The 24,528-nt window shown below is 43.8% G+C and overlaps 1 protein-coding gene across 1 annotated transcript; it reads left to right on the top strand.

The window, feature by feature from the left end:
• Positions 1-40: 40 nt before the first annotated feature.
• On the top strand, positions 41-12,519 carry taf6 (TAF6 RNA polymerase II, TATA box binding protein (TBP)-associated factor). Its single transcript, XM_046357542.1, has 15 exons — positions 41-258; positions 4,162-4,322; positions 4,511-4,597; positions 5,005-5,158; positions 5,413-5,469; positions 5,619-5,735; positions 5,994-6,115; positions 6,743-6,820; positions 8,258-8,359; positions 8,597-8,779; positions 8,931-9,005; positions 9,114-9,239; positions 10,802-10,975; positions 11,216-11,407; positions 11,649-12,519. Exons 2-15 carry the CDS (start codon positions 4,167-4,169, stop codon positions 11,943-11,945), a joined length of 1,920 nt encoding a protein of 639 aa, XP_046213498.1. The 5' UTR covers positions 41-258; positions 4,162-4,166; the 3' UTR covers positions 11,946-12,519.
• Positions 12,520-24,528: the final 12,009 nt, after the last annotated feature.

The raw sequence follows: 24,528 nt of genomic DNA, 5'->3' as shown, positions 1-24,528 counted from the left end.
TAGGATGACATTACATTCAAGTAAAGATGTTTGAGGACCTTGAAAAACAAAACAAGATGGCGGATTTTCTGAAAAAGGGTTCGGAGCTGCAAACCATAGCTAAATCAGTTAAAAATAAATCTACAAATAAATAAATACTGTAATTAGTTAGGTTGGCAAACGAACCACTGTCAAATATTTAAATAGTATTTGTTTGTTTTGAATAATTTTGTATTTTCTCCTGTTGCTGTATAACGACCGTATTGGTAACTTTGGAAGGTAAGAGCGCTATGCTAGGCTAATCAACTTGGCTCGCTAGCATTAGCTAACCATTACATCAACAAAATGCACGGAACTGTATACAAATTGTTTGAATAACACATATATTGCATAATCTGCTGCATGTGTTGTTTTTGGTTCTGATATGTAATTCGCTTGCAAACTATCGGGTAAAATCTCAGACCGGGTAGGTAATTTATGCTGGAACGGTCTAGTAGCTAGCTGTGCTAAGTAGCCTGCATGCCTGCAAGTTGTTATTACATTTCGATGACTACCGTTCGCTCTCTTTGAGTTTTAAAGAAGAAGCCTAACGTAGCTTTATAGGCTGTGGACCCTATGTAATCAATCAATTGGCTAATTGTTTGGATTCAAATACCAGGCTTGAGCTTCTTCTCATCTAATTTTATTTTATCTCCTGGACCGAAGGCTCGTTCAAAGATTAAGAAATGGAAGCAATTTTCCTCCACTACACACAAGGAGTTTTGAACTCATGAGAACAACCCTGCACTGTAAAAAAAAGAATGCTGTTGTTTTTAGAGTAACTTAATGGCAGACAGTCACCTGTAAGTTACTGTAAACAAATAGTACAGTATGTAACTGTGGTTAAACAATACAGTAAATTCCAAATAAACATTGGTTTAACAGTACAGCACTGTTAAATCAACGTTTCTTTGGAATTTACGGTAACATACTGTACTTTTTAACATTAACTTACAGGTAACTGGCTACCAGTAAGTTACCATTAAAAAAAACAGTTTTTTTACAGTTTGTGGAAGGAGCTCAGTCTATGGAAAACATGCAGACGAGGTGGTAGGAAAATGATCAGCAAATTGAACTGCGAGCAGTACAACATGGACACCGGGGTCCAAAATCGCTTGCCAGTTCTGCAGGCTGACCCTCAGGCAATTGACGTGACCCACTCCAAGTCAATCCTGTTTAAAATTGACATGCTCCCTCTCGGACAAATCGTCAGAGATTATAACATCGACTTCCACGCTTTCGATAACCAAACCGGACACCATCTCTGCCCAAGCAAAACTCAGCAGCTGCCTAGAGGACATCAGGGCATGGATGAAAGGTAACTTTCTCCAATTTAACAGTAGCAAGACAGACGCTTTGCTTATTGGGACACCCAAACAGTTTACCAGTGCTGCAAACATCTGCCCCACAATCACTGGCCAGGCCATCCACGTGTCCTCTGTCATCTCCAAACTAGGAGTCAAGTTTCATCCGTCTCTGTCCTTCGATGCCCACATAAAACAAATATGTAAAACACTATTTTTTCCATCTTACACTGAACACAAATATAAATGAAACATTTTCTAAGATTCAACTGAGTTACAGTCCATATAAAGAAATCAGTCAATTGAAATAAATAAATTAGGCCCTAATCTATGGATTTCACATGACTGCATCTGTTGGTCACATATACCTTAAAAAAGGTAGGGGTGTGGATCAGGAAACCTGTCAGTATCTGATGTGACCACCATTTGCATCATGCTGTGCGACACATCTCCTTCATAGAGTTGATCAGGCTGTTGATTGTGGCCTGTGGAAAGTTGTCCCACTCCTCTTCAATGGCTGTGCAAAGTTGCTGGATATTGGCGGGAACTGGAACACGCTGTTTTACACATCGATCCAAAGCATCTCAAACATGCTCAATGAGTGACATGTCAGGTGAGTATGCAGGTCAGCTGGTGGATGAATTCAAATTGCCATTGATATAATGCAATTGTGTTTGTTGTCTGTAGCTTATGCCTGCCTATACCATAACCCCACCGCCACCATGGGGCACTCTGTTCACCATGTTGACATCAGTAAACCGCTGGTCTCCACAACGCCATACATCTGTCTTCTGCCCGGTACAGTTGAATCTGGGATTCATCTGTGAAGAGTACACTTCTCCAGCGTGCCAGTGGCCATCGTTGGTGAGCATTTGCCCTCTGATGTTGGTTATGATGCTGAACTGCAATTAGGTCAAGACCCTGGTGAGGACGACAAGCACGCAGATGAGCTTCCCTCAGACGGTTTGTGCAGAAATTATTTTGGTTATGCAAACCCCCAGTTTTATCAGCTTTCTTGGTGGCTGGTCTCACACGATCCTGCAAGTGAAGAAGCCGGATGGTTACATGTGGTTGTGAGGCCGGTTGGACATACTGCCACATTTTATAATGCGACGTTGGTAGAGAAATGAACATTCAATTCTCTAGCAACAGCTCTGGCTGACATTCCTGCAGTCAGCATGCCAATTGCACGCTCCCTCAACTTGAGACATTTGTGACATTGTGTTGTGTGACAAAACAGCACATTTTAAAGTGGCCTTTTGTTGTCCCCAGCACAAGGTGCACCTGTGTAATGACCATGCTGTTTAATCAGCTCTTGATATGCCACACCTGTCAGGTGCATGGATTATCTTGGCAAAGGAGAAATGCTCACTAACAGGAATGTAAACAAAATCTCTCAAAATTTGAGAGAAATACGCTTTTTGCCTATGGAACATTTCTGCAATCTTTTATTTCAGCTCATGAAACATGGGACCAACACTTTACATGTTGCATTTCTATTTTTTGGTCATTTCTATTTTTTGGTCATACCCTCACTCTCCCAGCCAGATGCAGATAACCTAATCCATGCCTTCATCTTCTCTCGGATCGACTACGGCAATGTGTTGTTTGGGAGCCTCCCAGCTAAATCACCACAGAGACTCCAAATAATCCAGAACAGTGCTGCCAGGGACCTGACCAGGACCAAGAAGTCAGATCCCATCACTCTGATCCTGGCCCAACTCCACTAGCTACCGGTCAACTACAGGATTGACTTCAAAATCCTCATCCTTGGATTTAAACCCTTGAATGGATTGAGGTGCACCTACATCAGTGACCTCATCTCAATCAGCGAGCCACCTCACACTCTCCGCTTCAGCAACTCTCTGCTGCATCAAGTCTCCAAGACACGTCTCTGAACTATGGGGGACCGAGCCTTCTGCTCCCTTGCCCCTCGCCTATGGAATGCTCTCCCTGACCATCTGAGAGCTGCTCCGTCACGCGGAACTTTTAAAACGGGACTTATACCCCACTACTAAAAGACTTTCATAGTCCTAGACCCAATGTAAAATGTATTTCGCACCTAGCCCACTATTGCTATTTTACCTCCATTGATTCTAAATGTATGTTATTTTTATTGTATATAATGTTTTACTTTTTTCCTCAGTTGAGCTTTGAGAACTCTACTGAAAAGCAGTTTTACAAATTAAATGTATTCTTATTTTTATGTAAAGTTGAAGACACATGCATGCAAAGCTTTTGCCCATTCGGACAGAATCAGGGAACATAAGCTGACTGGCAGCTAGTATATTTGTGCTGCCTTCAATGAGAGGTGAAATGTGTATTTTAATGACGTTACAGTAGAGTGGGAAAGCTGGTGGTCAGTCATCTGATCTGGAATATCTCTATTCATGAGGTTTTTATGTTTTTATTTATGCAATCTTGCGTTCACCATCCATTCATGAATTTCCAGAAGCCTAACATTAGATACAGTGACAGCCTGGATTCAGAGGCATGCTTTGTGTTCAAAACAAATGAGTCGTTTTAAATTCATCATAATGTTTGTTTTTATAAGATGCAGCTGGAAGTGAGTTATATTTAGAACCCAAAACAAAATGAGTCGTCTTAAATGAATCAGAATAATGTTTGTTTTCTAAGATGCAGCTGGAAGTGAGTTATAACATGGCCATTAGAACCCAAAACAAGATGAGTCGTTTTAAATGTGTCAGAATGTTTGTTTTCTAAGATGCAGCTGGAAGTGAGTTATAACATGGTCATTAGAACCCAAAACATAGGAAAAATAGTTTTCTTTCAGCTTGACGTCCCTCATTCACCTTCCAACTATCCCTCTATCCCACAGCCACCATGGCGGAGGAGCGGAGGCCGAAGCAGTGCACTGTGGTTCTGCCCACAGAGTCCATGAAGGCCATGGCAGAGTCCATAGGAGTGGGGCAGCTACAGGAGGAGAGCTGTGCCGCCCTGAGCGAGGAGGTCAGCTACAGAATAAAGGAGATCGCCCAGGTAAGAGCAGGGCCGAGTTCAGTGGGGCACGCCGTAGCAAAGTGATTTGCGGAAAATGAGAATCTGTTATTCTTGGATGACTCACGCTGACATGTTGCACCTCAGTTCATATCAATACCAATGTACACAGGGTAATTATGTTATGAAATGTGATCATTTTCTGTTTTCCCCCTCCCTTTGTCTTCCAGGACGCGTTGAAGTTTATGCACCACGGAAAGAGACGTAAACTGACGACAAGCGACATAGATCATGCTCTTAAACTGAAGAATGTAGAGGTGAGGGGGACTATACTACGCCATCATGGAGAAATGGTTCTTTCTTTGGAGAACTTTTCACAGGACCTCAATGAAATATATAGGCTATATTGAAAGCAACATTTTAGATGTTATTTACATAAACAGACTTGGTTAATAATGTCAGTAGAGCAATTACTAAGCTATCTTCAGATAAATGATTACAGCCTCTGTACAAATTAAACTTAACCTGTTTTGGGTTGCTAGTGTTACAGAATGTATTGATATCAGTCAATTGGTGGCATACTTATTGATGGCAGTCACTACACATGACTTGTACATTTCAAGTCACTGCACATATACATGCACCATTTCAGTTTCAGTGTGTATCTATGCGAACAGTATTAGTCATCCCAGTGCTCGGTTTCATAGAGGCCTCTCCTCCACAGCCTCTGTATGGGTTCCAGTCGCAGGAGTTCATCCCGTTCCGCTTTGCCAGCGGAGGAGGGAGGGAGCTTCACTTCTACGAGGAGAAGGAGGTGGACCTTAGTGACATCATCAACACACCCCTCCCTAGAGTCCCACTTGACGTTTCACTCAAAGGTATACTTCTATTTTGTTTTGTAAAAATGTTGTATTGATTTGACAAAAACATATACCTCCACACAGAATGATACTGACGCATTCAAACATTTCAAAGGTATAGACCTACTTATATTGATGTTGATTGTATTTTATTAGATTCACTTCCATTGTTATCCATATGTCATATGATGGTATAATCTTTAAACAAGTGTTTGGGTTTGTTAGTTATACAAGCTCTGGTTGTACCTCCTCTCTTGTTTTCTGTTCCTCAGCTCACTGGTTAAGTATTGAAGGTGTCCAGCCTGCTATACCAGAAAACCCACCCCCAGGTGAGATGTCTGTCTGTGTCTGTTTCCATCCTTCTCTATCATCTACTTGAGTAAAGCAGCATTCCTCTCTAAACAACCACATTTCCATCATGTGTATATTTTCGCTGTGTATATACCATCTCACTTCTTTCCCCTTCTCTTTCCCTCAGCCCCCAAAGAGCAGCAGAAGGCTGAGTCTACAGAGCCCCTCAAGGTGGTCAAGCCTGGTCAGGAGGAGGAGGGCTCCATCCAGAAGGGCCAGGGAGCTATATCTGCAGAGGCTAAAGGTCAGGAGCTTCTGATGTGTCTGTACGCCATCTTAAAATTGTACGTGACACATAACATGTCAAACCGAACCATACTGTGTTGGCTCTGATATTTTCTTTTCACATTGGCCTTTCCAGCACGGTTCAAGCCGCTATGGTAGATGTGTAACTAAGCCAGTGAAGTGCAGCTTGGCTCAGCACGGAAGTGTGAAAAGGATACTAGAAAAGCTATTCTTATTTAATCAATGTTTGTGATCCCTCTGGTTTGGTCCCTCCCAGGTAAGAAGGAGGGTCTGATGAGGATGAAGCCCCGCAGTACTCACGAGCTCTCAGTGGAACAGCAGCTCTACTACAAGGAGATCACGGAGGCCTGCGTCGGGTCCTGTGAGGCCAAGAGAGCTGTGAGTTTTGTGTCTTGAGTCAACCAGGTTTCTGGCTAAAATGTCCTGGTACTGGGTAGAGTTCATGATGCTGTTGAACTTAACAAGGGCCCAGGACCAGTGGAAACAAACTAGCCCCATATCATCAGAGATCCACCACCATATTTTACAGTAGGTTTGGGGTTATTTTCTGCTTATCACATCTTTCTCTCAAAACCACCACAGGTGTGCGTGACCAATTGAGCTATATTTTAATGTCATCCAACAAATGTAAATGCGTGCATTTTGCTAAAGGGCATTGGCACTTAGATTGGAACCGGTGCTATGGTCAGATGACATGAAAAGAGAGCTCTTTGTCTTTCGACCCCCATCTTTTTGATAGAAAATACATTTTTACTTGTTAAACAAAATATATTTCTTTGAGCAATTGTATTAATATCAATAATAAATCATTTTCATTTCATTTTTCTGCATACAATATAGCTAATTAGGAATCTTATTTATTTTATACAGTATTTTTTTGCTCATTTTTATCAAGGGTGCCAATCATTTGGGTCATGACTGTATTTCTGTGTGTATGGTTTTCTTATTGTTGCCACGTTATAATGCCATCTCTCTGACCCAGTATGTCTCTCTTGTCTTCTTCAGGAGGCTCTACAGAGTATTGCTACAGACCCGGGGCTCTACCAGATGCTCCCCAGATTCAGCACATTTATCTCTGAGGGGGTGAGCTTCTCTTCCTTCCTGTCAATCTCTAGTCTCTACTCTGTCAATCTGTAAACTCTACACTATTTCTCAATTGTCGAAACGAATCTTCTCTTTCTTCATCCTCATCTTATTCACTGCACTGATCTGAAAGTACTGACCAGGTGAACGCTAGCCTAATGATGAGCTTACACTATATTGTTTTCACCTGTCCAATCATTTCCAATCATTGCAGCTGAGGGAAAGGAGATGAGGAGAAGACATTGTCAAGTTATTTAGATAGAGCCTAAGTGTTTCAGTGCATTAGGGATCATGGCCCTGTGACCTTTAGCTTGTTCTTCTCTCTTACGTCCTCCTCTCCTACTGTAGGTCCGTGTGAACGTGGTGCAGAACAACCTGGCCCTGTGACCTTTAGCTTGTTCTTCTCTCTTACGTCCTCCTCTCCTACTGTAGGTCCGTGTGAACGTGGTGCAGAACAACCTGGCCCTGTGACCTTTAGCCTGTTCTTCTCTCTTACGTCCACCTCTCCTCCTGTAGGTCCGTGTGAACGTGGTGCAGAACAACCTGGCCCTGTGACCTTTAGCCTGTTCTTCTCTCTTACGTCCACCTCTCCTACTGTAGGTCCGTGTGAACGTGGTGCAGAACAACCTGGCCCTGTGACCTTTAGCTTGTTCTTCTCTCTTATGTCCACCTCTCCTACTGTAGGTCCGTGTGAACGTGGTGCAGAACAACCTGGCCCTGTGACCTTTAGCCTGTTCTTCTCTCTTACGTCCACCTCTCCTCCTGTAGGTCCGTGTGAACGTGGTGCAGAACAACCTGGCCCTGTGACCTTTAGCTTGTTCTTCTCTCTTACGTCCTCCTCTCCTACTGTAGGTCCGTGTGAACGTGGTGCAGAACAACCTGGCCCTGTGACCTTTAGCCTGTTCTTCTCTCTTACGTCCACCTCTCCTACTGTAGGTCCGTGTGAACGTGGTGCAGAACAACCTGGCCCTGTGACCTTTAGCTTGTTCTTCTCTCTTATGTCCACCTCTCCTACTGTAGGTCCGTGTGAACGTGGTGCAGAACAACCTGGCCCTGTGACCTTTAGCCTGTTCTTCTCTCTTACGTCCACCTCTCCTCCTGTAGGTCCGTGTGAACGTGGTGCAGAACAACCTGGCCCTGTGACCTTTAGCTTGTTCTTCTCTCTTACGTCCTCCTCTCCTACTGTAGGTCCGTGTGAACGTGGTGCAGAACAACCTGGCCCTGTGACCTTTAGCTTGTTCTTCTCTCTTACGTCCTCCTCTCCTACTGTAGGTCCGTGTGAACGTGGTGCAGAACAACCTGGCCCTGTGACCTTTAGCTTGTTCTTCTCTCTTATATCCTCTCCTCCTGTAGGTCCGTGTGAACGTGGTGCAGAACAACCTGGCCCTGTGACCTTTAGCTTGTTCTTCTCTCTTACGTCCTCCTCTCCTCCTGTAGGTCCGTGTGAACGTGGTGCAGAACAACCTGGCCCTGCTCATCTACCTGATGAGGATGGTCAAGGCCCTCATGGACAACCCCACACTCTACCTAGAGAAATATGTAAGAGTTCTAACAACTAAATATCATACACAGTTTACTGAAAACTAAAACTAAACACATGACACAGGTCAATATTACACACAGTAAACTGAAAACCAAATGATAATATAATTCTAATAATCTTTATTTCTGGAGCATTTTGACACAGACAGACCTCAACTCAGTGCTGATCATAACACCTGCCATTTGATGTGTCCCTCTCTTGCTCCTCTCCCTGATTCCCTGGTGGTGGCCTAGCTGCATGAGTTGATCCCAGCGGTGGTGACGTGTATAGTGAGTAAGCAGCTGTGTTTGCGGCCTGACGTGGACAACCACTGGGCTCTGAGGGACTTCGCTGCCCGTCTGATGGCCCAGAGCTGTAAGACCTTCAGCACCACCACCAACAACATCCAGTCACGCATCACCAAGACCTTCACCAAGGTATGTGGAGATGCGTCCGATTGATCAACTTTTACTTGGAAGGAAGTGTATGTGTGTTTTTAGTTTAAATAAATAACATATAATACTGGGTTTGAGACAGTAAGTTTTATTATGAGCCATGAACATCTCCTTCCCTTCATCTTTCTCTCAGAGCTGGTTGGATGAGAAGACCCAGTGGACGACACGGTATGGTTGCATCGCTGGACTGTCTGAACTAGGACCTGACGTGAGTACTGCCTTTCTGCCATTTTGAAGAAATATTCTCACCCTGGTCTGAGCTGTGGTATAATCGTGTACTCTGTCTCTCACCCTCTCATCTCTTTCTCCCCTCCAGGTGATCAAGACGTTGATCCTGCCCAGGCTCACTGTAGAAGGAGCTCGTATCAAAGCTGTGTCTGAGGGACCTGTGGTCTCCAACATCGATAAGATAGGAGCCGACCACGTCCAAAGCCTTCTACTGGTGAGGAGCCGAACACAGACTGTTATTGTTCTACTTATTATTTTATTTTAATTTATTTCACCTTTATTTAACCAGGTAGCCTAGTTGAGAACAAGTTATCATTTGCAACTGCGACCTGGCCAAGATAAAGCAAAGCAGTGTGAACAGACAACACAGAGTTACACATGGAGTAAACAATAAACAAGTCAATAACACAATAAACAAGTCAATGACACAGTAGAAAAAAATAATCTATATACATTGTGTGCAAAAGGCATGAGGAGGTAGGCAATAAATAGACCATAGGAGTGAATAATTACAATTTAGCAGATTAACACTGGAGTGATAAATGATCAGATGAACATGTGCAGGTAGAGATACTGGTGTGCAAAAGAGCAGAAAAGTAAATAAATAAAAACAGTATGGGGATGAGGTAGGTATATTGGGTGGGCTATATACCGATGGACTATGTACAGCTGCAGTGATCGGTTAGCTGCTCAGATAGCAGATGTTTAAAGTTGGTGAGGGAATTAAAAGTTTCCAACTTCAGAGATTTTTGCAATTCGTTCCAGTCGCAGGCAGCCGAGAACTGGAAGGAAATGGCTTTAGGGATGATCAGTGACATACACCTTCTGGAGTGCATGCTACGGGTCAGTGTTGCCATCGTGACCAGTGAACTGAGATAAGGCAGAGCTTTACCTAACATGGACTTATAGATGACCTGGAGCCAGTGGGTCTGGCGACGAACATGTAGCGAGGGCCAGCCGACGAGAGCATACAGGTCGCAGTGGTGGGTGGTATAATGTGCTTTAGTAACAAAACGGATGGCACTGTGATAAACTGCATCCAGTTTGCTGAGTAGAGTATTGGAAGCTATTTTGTAGATGACATCGCCGAAGTCGAGGATCGGTAGGATAGTCAGTTTTACTAGGGTAAGTTTGGCGGCGTGAGTGAAGGAGGCTTTGTTGCGAAATAGAAAGCCAACTCTAGATTTGATTTTGGATTGGAGATGTTTAATATGAGTCTGGAAGGAGAGTTCGCAGTCTAGCCAGACACCTAGGTACCATCCACCATCCAGGGTGGTGATGCTAGTCGGGTGGGCAGGTGCAGGCAGCGAATGGTTGAAAAGCATGCATTTGGTTTTACTAGCGTTTAAGAGCAGTTGGAGGCCACGGAAGGAGTGTTGTATGGCATTGAAGCTCGTCTGGAGGTTAATTAACACAGTGTCCAAGGAAGGGCCAGAAGTATACAGAATGGTGTCATCTGCGCAGAGGTGGATCAGGGAATCGCCCGCAGCAAGAGCAACATCATTGATATATACAGAGAAAAGAGTCGGCCCGAGAATTATTGTTGACTACAATGTTAATATTCCATTGAAGATGGATCTTTATGATAAAACATGTTTGTTTTAAATAGGACCACAGACAACATATCATATTGACCACTACATACATTTTGGGCTGGTTTCCCAGACACAGATTAAGCCCAGTTCTGGACTAAAAAGCTCCACTGAACATGTCTAAAACTGGCTACACATACCCAACTGGAAGAGAGACATTGACTAATATCCTCTTCTCTCTCAGAAACACTGTGCCAGCGTTATCGCCAAGACTCGTCCCCTGCCTGACAACATGGAGCAGTACCGGACAGACTACGGTTACCTGGGGCCCACGCTCTGTTCCCACGTGGTTAAAGCCCGGGCCCAGGCAGCACTACAGGCCCAGCAGGTCAACAGAACCACACTCACCATCACACAGGTAGGGCACCTAGATGTCTAAAACCATGTATATTAACTGCCTAAGGTCAGAGTCAATTCCATTTCAGTTCAATTTATATTCCAATTCAAATTTTCCTCATTAAAAAATGATACAAATTTCTGTTAACTTCCAGAATTGAAATGGAATTGACATCAACGCTGATATGAACTGACAATATCAGCAACTGTGTAATGATCCAACGTAACGTTACAAAACCCCATCTGTCTGTCTGTGTTGCAGCCTCGGCCCACCCTGACGGTGTCTCAGAGCGGGATAGGAGGGTCGGGGGGGTCCCGTTCCCCCAGCATCATCAAGGTTCCCAGCTCCCTCACTCTCATGTCCACCCGACCAGGCACCCCAACACAGCCATCGCCACCGGCAACCAAGTACATCGTCATGGCAACCAGTGCAGGGGCGTCCTCCACCCAGCAGGTACTGGACAGTAGTCTTGTTGTTGTTTTTTTAATCTTTATTTGCAATTATAAGAAATAGTAACAAAAACAAACTATTGTATTCACTCTGACCTCCTAGATTCACTAGACATTTAATATACAGTCATTGATATCCTATACATTCCTTTTTTTATAGACCTTCAAGTTTCTCTGATAAAAGCCTCTAGATTATCTCGATGCCCTAGTTAAGTGTTGTAATGTAATATTCCCCTCTCCTCCAGGTGATCACCCTGAGTTCCTCCTCGGGCTCCTCGGTAACCAGCACGGTTGCCAGCGCTACCTCCACCCTGCAGCCTCTGGTCAAGCTGGAGTCCAGAGGGGCCGGCGGCCTCGGGGGGTCGCGACCCCTCCAGAAGTACATTGTGGTGTCTCTCCCCACGTCCGCCTCTTCCTCCCTGGAGAGTAAGAGTGGCATGCTCCCCCCCTCCTCTTCCTCCACCTCTCCCATCTCGCTGGAGGCCGGGATGAAGATGGATCGCTCAGACTCTCCCGGGGCCAGCACACAGTCCCCGCACTAAGATACTGGCTGCATCCCAAATGGCACCCTACTCCCTATATAGTGCGCTACTTTTGACCAGGGCTCATAGGGCTCTGTTAAAAAGTAGTCCAGGATCGATAGGGCTCTTGTCAAAAGGAGTGCACTATATGAGGAATAGGATGCCATTTGCGACGCAGACACTGGCTTGTAATTGGCTTAGGGTGGTCAGACAGCCCGCTGATTGGATGTTGATGGTGATAATGAGAGATACCTCTACCTCTCTGATAGGACAGAGATTAGGTGCCTGAAGAGGGAGGAAGGGATTACTTTTGGGAGCCGGGGTGGAAACTAGCAACTTCTGAGTCTAGAGTAGCAGAAGAATTGTCAGAAAAGGGGGATATTATGCGAAAGTGATTGATAGAGACCAGATGGGATGGCGGGAGGAGTGGATGGATGGGTGCATGCAGTAAAGTGCACAAATCGCATCTCTTTTCTTATTGTACATACATTCACACGTGTCTAAAAGCTGTGTGGGCATTTATAATGGTTCAACCAACATTCTAATTGATTTTATGTTCCTTTTTTACACTATAATAAACCTGATTTTGTAATGATTTTATGGCGATTGCTTCGTATTTTAATTAGTGGAGGTAGCCTGGGTGTCAGTCAGTTTCTGCTCTCTTGTCAGTTCCTTATGGATTTTTCTTCCAGACATGACATGTTTGGCAGTGGAGTTGGCGAGAGAGCAAACGGATTAAGCTGAAGTGTAAGAGGATGATTGACAATATGGTTAACAGCTGACAATAGAAATAAAACATAGTAGCCTAAAGACCTACATTCCTTACATAAACATCCTTACATTCTTAGGAAGCAATGCAGGTTGTTGTTGCTGAGACTTAACATTGAAGAGGCGGGAAAGGAATTGTGACAAACGTGCCATATACAGTGACTTCTGTAAATATAGGGACTTGAAGCGTTTTTTCTTCTTTTGACTCATTACTCCAAAAGTTTGAGTTATAACTCAAATAATGACTGAGGTTAACGTGCCGACTGTCAGCTTTAATTTGAGGGTATTTTCATCCATATCGGGTGAAACGTTTAGAAATGACAGCACTTTTGTACATAGCCACCCCCCCCACACGGATATACCCCCTCGACATGCTAACCTCTCACCATTAGTGGTAGGTCAGCATTTGGGGGGGTATGATATTTGTTAGCTGCTAGGCTACCTGCCGCTAGGATGCTGCTCATCCTTTTAACAAATAAAGAGCTGTGCCTGCCTTAGCTCTGGTCCTGGGCCCGTTTCCTAAATAAAGAGCTGTGCCTGCCTTAGCTCTGGTCCTGGGCCCGTTTCCTAAATAAAGAGCTGTGCCTGCCTTAGCTCTGGTCCTGGGCCCGTTTCCTAAATAAAGAGCTGTGCCTGCCTTAGCTCTGGTCCTGGGGCCCGTTTCCTAAATAAAGAGCTGTGCCTGCCTTAGCTCTGGTCCTGGGGCCCGTTTCCTAAATAAAGAGCTGTGCCTGCCTTAGCTCTGGTCCTGGGGCCCGTTTCCTAAATAAAGAGCTGTGCCTGCCTTAGCTCTGGTCCTGGGGCCCGTTTCCTAAATAAAGAGCTGTGCCTGCCTTAGCTCTGGTCCTGAGCCCGTTTCCTAAATAAAGAGCTGTGCCTGGCTTAGCTCTGGTCCTGGGGCCCGTTTCCTAAATAAAGAGCTGTGCCTGCCTTAGCTCTGGTCCTGGGCCCGTTTCCTAAATAAAGAGCTGTGCCTGCCTTAGCTCTGGTCCTGGGGCCTGTTTCCTAAATAAAGAGCTGTGCCTGCTTTAGCTCTGGTCCTGGGCCCGTTTTGTAAATAAAGAGTTGTGCCTGCCTTAGCTCTGGTCCTGGGCCCGTTTCCTAAATATAGAGCTGTGCCTGCCTTAGCTCTGGTCCTGGGGTCGTTTCCTTTGCTCGTTTCCCAATAGCGATGGAATTTAGGCTTACAAGTGTTTTAAACTATCCATATTTTCTACAACAGTCGTAAATGTAACATGTGTTTCCCAAAATGCCATGCAGAGAGAATGGTCGCTAAGTGCGTCGTTGGAGCAATGCTGCTTTCATATCAGATTTCTCCATTCAAATCTTTCCTTAAACATTAGAATTATGTCACAATACTAACGACTGAGATATTACCACCTACGGCTACAAATATTGAGGCGGTTTATTATAATGCTTTACCCAATAAAAATTCACAAAATCCCCGATTTGGCACATCATTGCGCACATGTTAGGTCACATATCATTGAATGCAGTATATTGAGACAAATTACAGCCAGTAGCCTACATGTTGCAAAATAGAACTCAATTGAATGAACATGAAATGTAGGCATATAGTCCACTGCTAGTTAAGATGGTTCTGTACTGGATGGCCACCATTTTGCAAGCTCTGATCCAATTTTTTGTGTGATTATTTTGTCATTTATTTTTACTCTATTTTCACTAAATGTATCCACTATTATTTCCTACAACCAACAAGAAGTCTTTAACATCAGATTGGGCTCTCTATGTAATTCCAACCCAAGAGGAAACGCCAGCCTTACAGAGGCAAGAGAGGGGGGATCCTGGTGAGATTAAGGCGAAGGGAAAACCGACCACCTCTTCCCTCCATTCTACTGGCTAACGTACAGTCACTTGATAATAAAATCGATGACATCCGATCACAGATTTGCTACCAACAGAATTCTCAGAACTGCAATATTCTTTGCTTTTCAGAAACATGGCTCCCGGACAAGATACCCCCCATGGCTATCCAACTTGATGGGATTCTCCATTCACCAGGCAGACAGGACAGTGAGGTTGGGGAAATCTCGAGTGGGGGAGGGTTTTGCCTCTTCATCAACTCCAACTGGTTTGCTAAGCTAATACCCGCGTGGTGGAAGTGTCTTGGAATACCTGATGGTGAAATGCCGACCCTTCTGCCTCCCGAGGGAGTTTTCAGTTGTTATCGTGACTGCTGTATACATTCCACCTCCGGAAAATAAAAATAACAAGCTGGTGCTAAACAAACTGTACTAGCCTATAAACAAACAGGAAAACCTACACCCTGAGGCTGCCTTTCTGGTTGCCGGGGATTTTAATTTGTCGTCACTAAGACACGTGATGCCCAACTTCCAACAACACGTCTCCAACACCACTAGGAGCGATAAAGTCCGAGACCCCTGCTATTCTACCCACAAGCAAGCATACAAGGCCCTCCCTCGTCCGCCGTTCAGCAAATCAGGTCATGACTCTGTACTATTACAGTAGCAGTAGCAGAAAATGGAAGTACCCGCGAATCCCTCCGTTGAGAAATGGTCACCAGAATCAGAGGTTATGCTACACGACTGCTTTGCTAGCGCTAATTGGAATATGTTTCGAGACTCCGCCGATAACATTGACGAGCTAACTACCTCCGACACTGGCTTCATTAGAAAATGCATCGGCTATGTTGTACCCACGTTTAGGGTTCGCTGCTTCCCCAATCAAAAGCCAAACTAAACTAAAGAACATAGCTACCGCACACAGAGCTATCGTAGACAACCCTGACGCTATGGCAGAGGACAGGAATAAGTACAAGAAGGCCCGCTATGACCTCCACAGAGTCATTCAATGAGCAAAAGAACAATATAAGAATTAGGTGGAATCATATTACATAGGCTCCGACGCCCGCCGCATGTGGCATGGGCTACAGTCCATTACGGATTAGCCAACCGCGATCTGCCCAACGATGCCTTTCTACCAGACAAACTCAATGATTTTTATGCAGGCTTTGACAACTACAACATTGAGCCGGGTGTGAGGGCCATCACAGACCCAGAGGATTGGGTGATCTCACTCTCCAAGGCCAAGGGCAGAAGTGTCTTTAATCAGGTCAACAAGACTGCGGGCCCCAACGGTATTCCAGAGCATGCGCAGAACACCTGGCAGGCATATTCATGTTACTTTTCAACCTCTCCTTGTCCCAGTCTGTAATCCCCACATGTTTTAAGATGATCACAATCATTTGTGTTCCTAAGAACATGCCACAATGTCTACCACCCTGTTGCACTCACTTCTGTGATCATGAAGTGCTTTGAGAGGCTGGTTATGGCTCACAATAACTCCACCATCCCAGACACACTAGACCCACTCCAATTTGCATACCGCCCCAACAGATCCATAGACTACGCTCTTCAAGCTGCCCTCACCGACCTAGATAAGAAGAATACCTATGTGAGAATGCTGTTCATTGACTACAGCTCAGCGTTCAACACCATTGTCTCCTCCATGCTCGTCATCAAGCTTAGGACTCTGGGTCTGAACACCTCCCTCTGCAATTGGATCCTGGACTTCCTGATGGGCCGAACCCAGGTGGTGAGGGTAGACAACATCACCTCGGCAAAGCTGAATTTTAACACAAGGGCCCCACAAGGGTGTCTGCTTCGTGCCCTCCTGTCCTCCCTGTTCACCCACGACCGTGTCGCCACGCACGACTCCAACACCATTATCAAGTTTGCTGACGACACGACGGTGCTATCACGACGGCCTGATCACCGGCGACTATGAGTCAGCATAGCATAAAGGGAGGATGTCAGAGATCTGGCAGTGTGGTGCTGGAGCAATAACCTCTCCCTCAACGTCAGTAAGACCAAGGAGCTGATCTTGGACTACAGGAAACGGGGGGGGGCGAGCACGCCCCCATCCACATTGACGGGGCGGCAGTGGAGCATGTAGACTGCTTCAAGTTCCTCTGTATCCAAATCACGAAAAATTCTTAAAATGGTCCAAATAAACACGCGCAGTCGTGAAGAAGTGTGACAGTGCTTCTTCCCCCTCAGGAGGTTGAAAAAATGTGCAATGGGCCCTCAAATCCTCAGAATGTCTCTACAGCTGTACCATTGAGAACATATTGGATGGTGATAAGGATCAGGATCCAAGATGGCAGCATGGTAAGTCATTTGTCTGTGACTAGTAGATTTTAATTTACTAAAAACCTATTAATTTATGGTGGAGCAAATGCACAATTTCCTTGTTGTGTAGTGCAAACTATTTTGTTTTGCTGGTGTAAAGATCGCGGGTCTCCCACAACTCGGATACATTTTCTTTCTTGGAAATCAGATACATACGTTTTCTTTCCTGGAAATCAGCATTTGTTCTACCACTTTTAAAAGGGGGAGATCCAACTCTTTTAAATAATTATAGGCCAATCTCAAAGCTGTCACCCATGGCGAAAATACTTGAAACACTTGTTAGTGGAGAGCTAAAAGAGGTTTTATATATTAACTCTATTTCCTCAATGTACCAAACGGGCTTCGGGAAGAAGCATAGCACAATTACAGCGGCCATGAAGGTTTTAAATGATATCACTGAAGCCCTTGACAAAAAACAGCACTGTGTTTAACTTTTTATTGACCTCTCTAAGGCTTTTGATACAGTTGATCATGCTATACTAAGGCAGAGATTGCCGAGTGTAGGTCTTTCAGAGCATGCAGTTGCATGGTTTGCTATCTATCTGTCTGATGGAACTCAGTGCACTCCATTTGATGGGTTTGTGTCTGTTAAATTGTCTATCTGTAATGGTGTGCCCCAGGGCTCTGTACTTGGTCCCCTCTTATTCACTATTTATATAAATAATTTAGACAAAAATGTGTAAAATGCGCACCTTCACTTTTATGCCGTTATTTATTGTTGTGCCTCGTCTCTCACAAAAGCTTCCCAAAACATGCAAACTGCTTTTTATACTGTTCAACATACCTTGTGTCAATTGAAGCTTATTCTCAATATTGACAAAACTAAACTAATGGCGTTTTCTAAAGCAAGAAATAGACCTCTGAACCTTTCACCTATTACTACCTGCCAGGGCAATGAGATTGAAACTGTAACCTCATATAAATATCTTGGAATTTTAATTGATGAAGGCTTCTCTTTTAAATTGCATATTCAACAACTTACAAAACAATGAAAGCATTTATTGGAATTTTATTTTTAGGAATAAGGCCTGTTTTTCTTTTGAAGCTAGAAGGAGGCCTTTACTAGACTATGGGGAATATTTTATATATGAATGCTTCCGCTCAGTGTTTGAGATCAATTGACACCCTTTACCATGGAGCATTGAGATGTATTTTAAACTGCAAAACCCTTACGCACCACTGCCCTTTATATACAAGGGTTGGCTGGACTTCTCTAGTCAATTGTAGGCTCAGGCACTGGTATACTTTGATTTACAAAGCCATTTTGGGTTTACTACCATTTTATTTGGGCATTTTTATTGTTCAGAAATGTGGTGGGTACTCTCTTCGTTCGCTGGACTTTATCCTGTTAATTGTACCAAATGTCCAAACTGAATTTGGTAAAAGGGCTTTTATGTATCCCTGTCCGCCATCGGCTTGGAACGCCTTACAAAATACTTTTAAACTGGAAAAACTTATCCCGATTGGTGTTTTTAAATCATTGATGAGGGATTTTGAGGCTGATAGTGTAATGACTTGTTGCTGACTGTCTTGGCCAGGACACTCTTGAAAAATAGATTTCAACTCTCAATGAGCCCTTCCTGGTTAAATAAAGGTTAAATAAAATAAACTAAATATTGACTGGCTGCATCACTGCTTGGTATGGCAATAAGACTGCCCTCGATCGTATGGCGCTACAGAGGGTGGTGCGGACAACCCAGTACATCACTGGGGCTGTGCTCCCTTCCATCCAGGACCTCTATATCAGGCAGGATGAAAAGAAGGCCCAGAAAATGGTCAAAGTCTCCAACCACCCAAGCCATAGACTATTTACTCCGCTGCCGCGCGGCAAGAGGTACCGGTGTGTCGAGTCTGACACCAACAGGCTCTTGAACAGCTTCTATCCCCAAGCAATACAACTTATAAATATCTAACATAATATCTACATGGACTATCTGAGTTAACCTTGTATCTTTATTGACCTTTTATTGTTATTTTTGCACTGTCTCTATGCACACTCACAGGGCTCTACACACTCACACACACTGTCACTCCAACCGTCACACAAACACTCACTCCATCATTTTCTCACTCACACATAATATGCACATATCTGTTTATCTTATCTGTTTATCTTATTTCCCGTTGCATAGTCCCCTTACCCCGATACATATTTACCTCCATCACTCCAGTATCCCTGCACATGTAAATATGGTATTGGAACTGACTTTATAAATAATTCCTGTATATAGTATGCTTACTTACTTACTTTTTTCATAATTCCTATTTTTATTTCTCGTGTGTTTTGTTTCTAGTAATACATTAATATTGATCATTGCATTGTTGGGTTTTGAGTTAGCAAGAAAGGCATTTCACTGTACTTGTGCATGTAACATTAAAACTTGAACTTGAAAAATGATGTTTTAAGTGAAATATTAGCTTTTGTCTGAAGCACAAACAAGGCTGTTCAGCATCAGCAGCTTGACTACTGCTAGAGCACTGTACCTTTATTGATCTACTGTTCTTCAACATCAGATGTATTCACATTGGATGGGTTGATTAGGGTTCATACCTCTCAAACAGCCTAATACATTCTCTTAGAGTAGGTTTACCCAACATGTGACTCAGTAACAGACATAACATTCATAACAAGAGAAAAAAAATCTATGCACAAATTTCAAAATTGCACCTGGTGTATTTTACTATTCTTACTCGCAATAGTCATTTGAGACCCCAATGAGTTCCTAAATGTTTTTTATGTTTTGGGTCGGGGGCCCTAAGTGACATGCCTGGAACCGGCTCTGATTACTGTGCATTATAACTATTTGAAATGGCATAAAACAACATAGCTGTCAATGGCAGCTTAAAGTGGTTGTTTTTAAAAATGGTACAGCTCTATAACAGTTTAAGCTACAGACACTGGATTAAACCAACTGTAAAAAGGTCTTACATAACTAGTTGATTAACTATTTCATGTTTTAAATGTGCATTCATTTACATAAAATGAATACATTTACCACAGTACCCAACTTCCCCCATGAGGGATTTTATGAATACCCTGTTGGGCCGAACAACGCTATTGACCTGTTTACTTGTTTATTTGAATCCCCAAATCAAAATGTACTACGGGGAAGGGTGGTCCAAAATAGGGGAGGGTTGTCAAACTTGTTTTTTTTGCTTTGTGGGGGGGGGGGGGTTGTGTGTTTGTTTTTGTGGGGCACAGGGGAGGCTAGTGAGTTTTTTGGGGGCACAGGGGCGGGTAATGAGTTTTTGTGGGGCACAGGGGAGGCTAGTGAGTTTTTTGGGGGCACAGGGGCGGGTAATGAGTTTTTGTGGGGCACAGGGGAGGGTAATGAGTTTTTGGGGGCACAGGGGAGGGTAATGAGTTTTTAGGGGGCACAGGGGAGGGTAATGAGTTTTTGGGGGGCACAGGGGAGGGTAATGAGTTTTTGAGGGGCACAGGGGAGTGTAATGAGTTTTGGGGGGCACAGGGGAGGGTAATGAGTTTTTGGGGGCACATGGGAGGGTAATGATTTTTGGGGGCACAGGGGAGGGTAATGAGTTTTTGGGGGCACATGGGAGGGTAATGAGTTTTGGGGGGCACAGGGGAGGGTAATGAGTTTTTGGGGGCACAGGGGAGGGTAATGAGTTTTTGGGGGCACAGGGGAGGGTAATGAGTTTTGGGGGGCACAGGGGAGGGTAATGAGTTTTGGGGGCACAGGGGAGGGTAAATGAGTTTTTGGGGGCACAAGGGAGGGTAATGAGTTTTGGGGGGCACAGGGGAGGGTAATGAGTTTTTGGGGGGCACAGGGGAGGGTAATGAGTTTTTGGGGGCACAGGGGAGGGTAATGAGTTTTTGGGGGCACAGGGGAGGGTAATGAGTTTTTGGGGGGCACAGGGGAGGGTAATGAGTTTTTGGGGGGCACAGGGGAGGGTAAATGAGTTTTTTTCTCTGGTTTACATTCGGCTCTTCTGCTCTTATTTTCCCTTTAAACAATGGCTTGACTTAGTTTTGATATTTCCCTAATAACGTTTAGAATAGTTTGTGAAGGTTTGGTATGGTGTCTATTATTATGCTTTAGCAACTGCAGGCCTATGATATGAAGGCATTGCATCCCGGCACTCCAACTCACTCCATCAGTTGAACTTGAGGTGAAGAAGTTTGTTTCAGGCTGACCAGAAGTTACTCCTATAATCTACCAACATAATGCTTCTCTTTATACAAAATATACTGATTGAAAATGTATGAATTACCCTCCTGTATAGCAGACGCAGTAGCCTTCTGACATAAAGAAATGCATTTCGGTGTCGAAGCATGACACCGGCATATCTCTGCCTCTCTAGGTTAGGCCTAGGCTTCCATTTTTTATTTTATTTTATTTTTGTATTTATTTTATTTTACCTTTATTTCACTAGGCAAGTCAGTTCAAGAGCAAATTCTCATTTACAACAACAACCTGGCCAAGATAAAGCAAAGCAGTGTGACACAGACAACAACACAGAGTTACACATGGAATAAACAATAAACAAGCAAATAACACAATAAACAAGTCAATGACACAGTAGAAAAAAAGAAAGTCTATATACAGTGTGTGCAAAAGGCATGAGGTAGGCAATAAATAGGCCATAGTAGCGAAGAAATACAATTTAGCAGATTAACACTGGAGTGATAAATGAGCAGATGATGATGTGTAAGTAGAGATATTGGTGTGCAAAAGAGCAGAAACGTAAATAAAACAGTATGGGGATGAGGTAGGTAGATTGGGTGGGCTATTTACAGATGGACTATGTACAGCTGCAGCAATCGGTTAGCTGCTCAGATAGCTGATGTTTAAAGTTGGTGAGGGAAATATAAGTCTCCAGCTTCAGTGATTTTTGCAATTCGTTCCAGTCACTGGCTGCAGAGAACTGGAAGGAAAGGCGGCCATAGGAGGTGTTGGCTTTGGGGATGATCAGTGAGATATACCTGCTGGAACGTGTGCTACGGGTGGGTGTTGTTATCGTGAACTGTGAACAGTGAACTGAGATAAGGCGGAGCTTTACCTAGCATAGACTTATAGATGACCTGGAGCCAGTGGGTCTGGTGACGAATATGTAGCGAGGGCCAGCCAACTAGAGCATACAGGTCGCAGTGGTGGATGGTATAAGGTGATTTGGTAACAAAACGGATGGCACTGTGATAGACTGCATCCAGTTTGCTGAGTAGAGTATTGTTAATGGGACATGTTTTAATAAATGATTAGAATATTACACTCTGAAACCATATGATTGTGTGAAATTGATTAGAATCATTAGATTATTTTATTGCTGTGTGTGGTTTTAGTCAGTAGAATTATATATCCGGGAGTGTAGTTCTTAGTCAGAATTAATGTTTTGGTGACAATATGTTTAGTATCTTGATAACAGACTGTCTCAGCAAGATTCAGTGCCCCTTGGCTGGGGGCACTGAGAACTTCCCAGGGTCTCTCCCTATCTTGAGGGAGGGCGGGAAGAAGTTATTCTCACGGACTCCCCTAATCTCTGTCGTCTGGGTAGCAGGACAGTGTGGGCGTAGGATACCTAATGTTTTGTGTGGAAGTATGTGTGTCGCTATAAAATGAAGGTCTTTGTACTGTGCACGCCAGAACGTTCCGTGAATAAACATTTGACTATTGTAGACTGGGCCTCTGTCTGTTTTCATTTCAATCAGTATCTATTTCAATCAGTAGCTGCCACGGTCAACCCCCTCTTCAAAGGTGGAGACACTCCAGACCCAAACTGTTATAGACCTCTATCCATCCTGCCCTGCCTTTCAAAAATCTTAAATTTCTGAGCTGGTCATGGGTGCACTTCACCCACGCTCAAGGTCCTAAACGATATCATAACCACCATCGATAAAAGACAGTACTGTGCAGCCGTCTTCATCGACCTGGCCAAGGCTTTCGACTCTGTCAATCACTGTATTCTTATCGGCAGACTCAATAGCCTTGGCTTCTCAAATGACTGCCTCGCCTGGTTCACCAACTACTTCTCAAATAGAGTTCAGGGTATCAAAGCGGAGGGCCTGTTGTCTGGACCTCTGGCAGTCTCTATGGGGGTGCTACAGAGTTCAATTCTCGCGCCGACTCTTTTCTCTGTATATATCAATGATGTCGCTCTTGCTGCGGGTGATTCTCTGATCCACCTCTATGCAGACAACACCATTCTGTATACTTTCGGCCCTTCTTTGAACACTGTGCTAACTAACCTCCAAACGAGCTTCAAGGCCATACAACACTTCTTCCCGAGGCCTCCTGCTTTTAAATGCAAGTAAAGCTAAATGCATGCTCTTCCACCGATTGCTGCCCGTACCCTCCTGTCTGAATAGCTTCACTACTCTGGACGGTTCTGACTTAGAATATGTGGACAACTACAAATTCCTAGGTGTCTGGTTAGACTGTAAACTCTCCTTCCAGACTCACATGAAGCATCTCCAATCTAAAATTAAATCTAGAATCGGCTCCCTTTTTCGCAACAAAAGCATCCTTCACTCATGCTGCCAAACTTACCCTCGTAAAGCTGACTATCCTACTGATCCTTTACTTCGGCGATGTCATTTACAAAATAGCCTCCAACACTCTACTCAGCAAATTGGATGTAGTCTATCATAGTGCCACCCGTTTTGTCACCAAAGCCCCATATACTACCCACCACTGCGACCTGTATGCTCTCGTTGGATGGCCCTCACTACATATTCGTCGCCAGACCCACTGGCTCCAGGTCATCTATAAGTCTATGCTTGGTAAAGCCCTGCCTTATCTCAGTTCACTGGTCACCATATCAACACCCACCAGTTGCACGCGCTCCAGCAAGTATATTTCACTGATCGCCCCCAAAGCCAACACTTCCTTTGACCGCCTTTCCTTCCAGTTCTCTGCCACCAATAACTGGAACAAATTGCAAAAATCACTGAAGCTGGAGTCTTATATCTCCCTCTCTAACTTTAAGCATCAGCTGTCAGAGCAGCTGTACCTGTACACAGCCAATCTGTAAATAGCCCACCCAACTACCTCATCCCCATGTTGTTACTTATCCTCTTGCTCTTTTGCACCCCAGTATCTCTATTCTCTACATGTACATCATCATCTACACATCTATCACCCCAGTGTTAATGCTAGATTGTAATTATTTCGCCTCCATGGCCTGTTTATTGCCTTACCTCCCTACTCTTCTACATTTGCACACACTGTACATAGATTTTTCTATTGTGTTATTATCTGTTCGTTTGTTTATGTGTAACTGTGTTGTTGTTTTGTCACACTGCTTTGCTTTATCTTGGCCAGGTGTAAATAAATAAATAAAAATATAAACCAATATGTGTTGCATATCCAGTGATAATACTGGCCTACTGGTGAAGTATATATATGTATATATTTTAATAAATCAATATTTTGATGGTATGATTATTGTTTATTTACTGGTGCTATTGTTCAACAATTCAATTTTGAAATGATGGTTTAAGAAAAATCTTACTGTATTTTTGTTGTATTGCACAAACAAATGGCACTGTACGGGAAAAACGATTCCATTGGCCACAATGCGAATCACTGTATATGGAATACATATAAGCTTATAGAGCAAAAACTATTCTATGTGCCGCAGTAAAAAATCTCTAAGGAGTACTCAGTAGGGTCTGTAGAATGTGTATATGGTGTCATTTCATGGGG

This window comes from Oncorhynchus gorbuscha, linkage group LG01 (assembly GCF_021184085.1).
Source record: "Oncorhynchus gorbuscha isolate QuinsamMale2020 ecotype Even-year linkage group LG01, OgorEven_v1.0, whole genome shotgun sequence".
Classification (NCBI taxonomy): domain Eukaryota; kingdom Metazoa; phylum Chordata; class Actinopteri; order Salmoniformes; family Salmonidae; genus Oncorhynchus; species Oncorhynchus gorbuscha.
Note: the sequence above shows the minus strand (reverse complement) of the source record. Positions and strands in the feature narration are given on the sequence as shown.